The following is a 6680-nucleotide window of genomic DNA, read 5'->3' as shown; positions in this document are numbered from 1 at the left end:
ATCAATTGACAGAATCTGAGTGAAATTGCTAGCAACTGGCGGTATCTGGGAGAATCTTTCCAATCACCAGATTTGAACGCACATGGGGTCTTCCATGTAACCATCCATTTAATGATTCGTCATATCGACTGCCATGTATTCGTATTTAGTTTTTATTTACCTGTTTTGTTTTTTGTACCATACTCAGATTCACTATACATCAGAGTCCATTTATTTTGTCTGTGTTTTGTTACAAATCATTTACTTAGTCATAACTTTATTATATTCAGTTATTTATTTATCTATGTCATGGTTTTGTTTTGTTTTCGTATTTTGTGTTAAAATACTTAATTAATGTGTTTTATTGTATTATTTGGTTGTTACACTGTGTTGTACAACTAGACGTAACGTGGATCTTTAGTATGCACCAGAACTAACCAACAAGCTATTTGGAACAAAGTCGGAACTAACCAACAAGCTATTTGGAACAAAGTCGGAACTAACCAACCAACAAATCAACTAATTGGGTTTTTGGACCGAAGCGAAGCCAGTAATATATATCTGTGTATTGGGAGTGCAAATATAGTTGTTATTGTTATAAATAGGCTCTAAAAACACTCTTTGTAAACCTGTAAAAGGAGCCATGTTCAAACGTTTTTATTTTGTCTTAAAGGAATTTTTAAGGGGTTATTTAAACTTTTTATGTGTATCGGGGACACTGATAACATTAATTTTCATCATTTTAATTTTCATTCCGAAGTCTGTGGCTTTTGTAATTCCACCAAAAGTAAGCGTTTTATCGAAAAAGCTGATATTGATATAAGGACATTTGAGATAGTGGCGTCATAAAACGCGTAGGTTTTGTGGAATTGCAGGAACCACAGACGTCTGATTGAAAATTAGAATGATGAAATTTGATGATATCAGTGTACCCTGATACACATACAATTTTGAAAACCTCTTTACAATCTCTTTAAATGTTCCACTTTATGTCAAGAAAATATAATTAATACTTAACATAATTAATATCTGACTAAAATATAGCTTGATTTAAGTTTCGTTTTTGTGGGCTATTTCACTTGGCCTAGATCGAACGACATTTCGTTCATTATTTTAACCAATCAAATGCGCTGTTTAGGAAATTAAAATCTTATAGTGCTTATAGTCTATACTATTAAAATGAAGGCTTTGAGCTTCCGGAAACTTATTACCAAACATGCTTTATGGTCCTTCAAACAGTAGGTTTACTGCCGTGTGATAGAAACTTATTACCAAACATGCTTTATGGTCCTTCAAACAGTAGGTTTACTGCCGTGTGATAGAAACTTATTCGCCACTTGTGAAGAATTCTAGTGTTATTCATTGTCCAACCCTGATATACACTGTAATCCCGATTCAAGACCAAGAATGAAAAGATAACTCAATCAACCCACAGAAACGAATATTCTATAGAGTTATTTTAATCAAATTGAACGTCAATTATTACAAAGTTATCTGATATAGGCTACGAGGACTCGCATAATTGAATTCAGTTAAACGCCTTATTTTTGAAAATTTAACTTAATATTAATGTGTTCCAGTAATCTGATTGGCCAATCAATAAAAATCAATTTTTAATACACTTTTATTATCCAATCAGATAACTGCATATAAAGTTAACTTTTGTAGAATTAGGTCCAAGATGTTTAATAATAATTCTTGAATTGTTGTGAATATTATGAATTGTAATTAATATATGATTTTTGAAGAGTTATTTCATTAAGTGACACGCTGTTGAAGATGAGGGTTGTCTAAAAGCCTGCAGATGTCATGCTGAGCTCATAGGCTATTTATATCTAATAATATGATGAAGTAAAGTTGAAGTAAAAGTAAAGTAAAAGTCTATGATCTATGATAGTAAATTGTCCACCACCTTGATCTTGACCATTATTTTAACATTATTCTATATGTTTCTAGGGTTGTTATACAAAATCTCAAGAATTTATCAAAAATAATTTTTACACGTTGGGAGCTGCTGGTATCGGTCTTGGAGTTTTACAGGTTAGTAAAATGTTCGCTGGTTTTGAAATTTTTGTTATCAAATCTAAGGCCTTTATAATTTCAAAGTTGTAGGCCCTAACATTGATAATTTGCTATATGTGTGAACCGTTGATATATATTTTGAAAGTAAGGTTTTGATGTCGAATTGGTTTTATATTTAAACATTCCAAACTTTTGTTTGTTGGAAGTTAGTTCCCACCAGAGTTCTAATCCATCAATGGCATGGTAGCCGTTAGCTTAGGACGCATTATAGTATATTTTTACGTTGAAAATAACTTTTATTTGGCAATTATTATTGCGTCTACTTGTTGCGTCTACTTGTTGCGTCTACTTGTTGCGTCTATATGCACCATGTCTGTCGAACGATGATAATTAATTTCTATCCTTTTTTCATTCTATTACAGATATTTTTAATGGCGATAGCTTTAGCGATGGTATGTTGTATCAGAAAGAGGGCTGTATATACAGCTTAGAGTAAAAACTACAACAATATAAATCATTTACAAGACTGTCTTCAATATCGGCCCGTTCATTATCGATATTACATTTAGGATACATAGACAAATAGACAAATAAATAATATTATAAAACAGACAGGAGGGACATAGTGAGCTTGATAATTCGTCACAAGTTGTGATTCCCTGTGACTCAAAACGTCTCAATATACGCACCCCTTCCCAATGGACAAATTTCAGCCCCTCTCCATCCCCTGAGACCTTGGGCTGCGAGCCTGCTGTACTAAGCTTGTCACGTATTCTCGAAACGATCAAGCGCTAAGATGTCCTAGAATCAATACTAGACAATAAGAACCTAGGACATCCTAGCGCTTAGATCGTTTCGAGAATACGTAGCCAGTTCGTATCAGTTTTATTAAGTACATACATTACAAGATCTATCACTCGTGTCTATCTGAATTTTAACGACGGTCACTGAGCGACACCGGGATTCACATGATCTCTTTTTTTCATGTCCAACTTTATGTCTACCAGAACATGATCTGTCTTTGATATTTTTTTATTTTTATCTTTAAGTATGTCAGAAAAAAACCTTTGATATTTCAGAATTTTTCAAATATAAATACTATTTTAAAACAATATATTATATTTCTGTAATTTTCTCCTGTATATAATATAGTTTAAAACATTTATTATCATTTATAATGTTATTTTTGTAATAAAATATTTGTTAATGAAAATGTTGTGTTTTGTTCTATCATTGCTTTACCGTGTATTATAGTTTACATATCAAGGATATATTTCAGTGTTTCCTCGACACTTGGACAGGAGATAAGTTGGTGAGTTATTTCTACATCGCACTTTCTTTTGTATATTACACAGGAGCGTATCTAAAAATGCCGCAGGCCGGAGTACTTTGGGCTGCCAAGAAGCCAAGGGATTCCAGATGGCTTAAGATAAATTTTTAAAGGGCGAAAAAAGTAATTTTGCTAACCATATACAATGAGATCTCTCTAAATGCCGGTTTCTAGAGAAACTGAATGGGAAATTACTAAATGTACATTCACCATAATAACCTTTTAACCGATCAAACTCAACCATTCTCTCACAAAATCCCAGCGCTTGGGAGGCAGAAATTTGATTGGTTAAAGCAGGGGTCATCCTTAGGTCATTATGACTAATGTTCAAGAGGTCCGTCTTAAGATCCAAACTGAAGTGGCTATATCACAAAATACGGAAGAAGAGTTCAGTCTATCATTAATTAGACTGACTAAATGACAGCCAAGGAAGTTAAAAGTAAATAGAGGCCAATAAAAGACACGGGGTAAGTAAATATAGAGCTTTATCTATTGCTACATTTTTAACATGAATTCATAACCTGTTTCTAAACTTAGATTTTCAATGTTATTTGCATAGAATTTATTTACCAGTTAAGATGCAATATTTCCAAAACTAAAACTTTATAATAATGATAGGGAGTTACTTCCCTTTTACTAGATGTAGGTAAGGGAGGTAATACATATAATATTCAGATAATACAGAGTTCATGATAACTAACAGTGATCCAATGAGGACTCCCAACAATAACAGTTAAAGTATCTTTTTTTAAACAGAGTTACTTCCCTTGTACTCACTTTCATAGAGTTATTAATAGCCTTTTAATATTACCTCTATGTTCACTTCTGTATATTATCACTACAATTATAAAAAGTTACTTCCCTTATACTAGGACCTGTAATGGGAGGTAACTCCAATTCATCGACAGAGGACAGGATTTGGTTAAAACTAAAACATCACATGCCAAAATACAAAACCAATATTTTGTGATTGTAATTGACGGCTTTAGTATGATGTGGAATTCAATTTTATTAACGTACACCATAACGTTTACCAGTGTGTATTGTTGCAATAATAAAAGTGGCCATGAGTACTACACCTCACAACTTAGTTGCACGAGAGTTGCGTTCAAAACTTATGACTGCTTTTCTTATTGACAACCGTACATAACTGATGATCGCTATGGTGGGTATCTTTACAAGATATTGCTAAGTGTAAGCTAAAGATATAATTGCGTAAGTTTCTGTCTTTATAATTACAAATAAATTAAAGCAATGGAGAAAATAAAAAAGTTAGCAAAGACTAAATATAAACAAAATGGCAAGATTTCTATCAAAAAATAAGATTTCGGAATAAATGATGAAAAAAGGAAAATAAATAAAAGATGATATATAAATTTGGAAATGTTGAGAAAATGGTTTCTTTAGGAATAATGGTAGAATTAATAATTTAAAACATTCAAAGCAACAATCACATTACTATTCAATTAGAATCGTCGTTATTATCCAGCTTTCAACTGTTATATATTAATACCGTACTACATAGTTACAGTCCTCACTGATTATATCTGGCCTAGGTTCGAATCCCTTCAGATCACGAATGAGTCTTTATCTTACGTATCACTTATTGTCAAAACGAAAGAACATGAAACGTCAATACATTCAGTACTTATTGTTTTTTTCAACAATTTGGACACTGCTAATCTTTTCAACACGACATAACCAGAATCAAACTGTCCCACGTTTATACGGTTTAAAATGATCTCACTTACTGCACACACACAATCCTTCACACTAGCACACACCCTCACACAATCTGCCAGGAGATAGCATGGAATTATAATAAAGTAAGCCAAAGGATCTGCTACAACAGAAATAAAAAATACCTTTAACCAGAGAAATAATAACACTACAATTACATACAAAATATACAACACAATAACATGAATAGGAAACAGTAAAAATATCCGGTGGGAACGATTCGTCAACATTCATAAACAAGGGAACGGTAAATACGGAAAACGTTTTTTACTGTAATTTTTAAAAAATTTTGTGGACAGCTTTTGAATTTTAAACTATATAGGAATAGGTTACAACGAGTTACTATATTTAAAGACTTCTATTATAGTATAACAAATGATATCTGATATCTGATATCTTATATCTTATAACTTATATCTTATATTTTATATCTAATAAGTTATATCGTATAATTATTGGACGGCCCATAACTCAATACTTTTAAAATCAGTAACAAATTATTATATAATATACTAAAATGGATAAATACTAAAAAGAAGGAAAATACCTAAAATACGAGATAATTTATATTTGTTCGAAATATTTCAAAATATTTTTTGCTAGTGAAAAGTGTTGAATTATTTAGATGCGCTCTGTTACAATGTTACAACTAACAGCCATCCGACTGGATAATAACATCTCTGGTATGTATTCGATTAACCAGTCTTTCATAGGTTTTGGGATTTGTCCTGTTTCAGTGTATGTATTGTAAGACAATGTGGTTGATATTTCAAACAAATATAAAAAACTAACAGACTAGATTCTATAATCATGAAGTAAAGCTATCGAAGTAACTAGCACTAAATATAATAATAATAAATAATAATAATTCGAAATGGCACTGGAATTATAGAAGGGCCAATTAAAGGGAATGGCTACACGTAAAAAAGGGAATTAAAAATATTGGAATATTATAAGAAAAAATCGCTTGCATAATGACTCGATGAAATAACGAATTGCTATTGGAAGAATCGATTTTACATACATGTGCAGTCTTATAAACAAACAGTTTTAAATATTTCCTTCCGTTTTTTTCACTCATTCACGATTTACGTATAATATTTAATTTTTTATATAACGAAACGAAATCGTGAATGGTATTTCAATCAGATCGCATCTTAACCTTAACACACAACATCGTGGTTTAATCAGTTAGTTGTTCGATGGTTGATTTTGTTTATTTTACACCAAACAAATTGGTTTTGATCGTGATAGAAGAATACCCAAACTAGACACTTGATGTAACTGAAATAATTATGGTATTCAAACCCAGTAGTTTTTCACCCTCAACTATGTTTATATAAAAGCAAGGAATGGAATGATTTAGATGTGGTTCGACTAAGACGCTAAAATTGTACTATTAGAAAAAAAAACATCTTCGCTGCAATTTCCAGTCACCGTGTGACTCAATGCAATCACTTGATGGGCTAGAAATTGGATTTCCAAATAATGAATACTGAATTATATCATCACTTGCATAAATAAAAATTCTCACACTTCATTCACAATTTTTCATTTTCTCTTAAAAAAATCATACATGACCTTGACCTTCAAAGTCAAATGACCTTGA

At 31.6% G+C, this 6680-nt stretch overlaps 1 protein-coding gene across 1 annotated transcript in view; it reads left to right on the top strand.

Moving 5' to 3' along the window:
* LOTGIDRAFT_235152 (hypothetical protein) overlaps positions 1 to 2541 on the top strand; it is an 8698-nt gene extending 6157 nt beyond the window's left edge. Inside the window, exons 7-8 of the mRNA XM_009064104.1 lie at positions 1936 to 2019; positions 2424 to 2541. Coding sequence (XP_009062352.1) covers positions 1936 to 2019; positions 2424 to 2492 — 153 coding nt within the window. The 3' untranslated portion in view covers positions 2493 to 2541. The remainder of the gene's footprint in view (positions 1 to 1935; positions 2020 to 2423) is intronic.
* Positions 2542 to 6680: the final 4139 nt, after the last annotated feature.

This window comes from Lottia gigantea, assembly GCF_000327385.1.
Source record: "Lottia gigantea unplaced genomic scaffold LOTGIsca_60, whole genome shotgun sequence".
In the NCBI taxonomy this organism is placed as follows: domain Eukaryota; kingdom Metazoa; phylum Mollusca; class Gastropoda; family Lottiidae; genus Lottia; species Lottia gigantea.
This window is presented reverse-complemented; position numbering and strand designations above follow the sequence as displayed.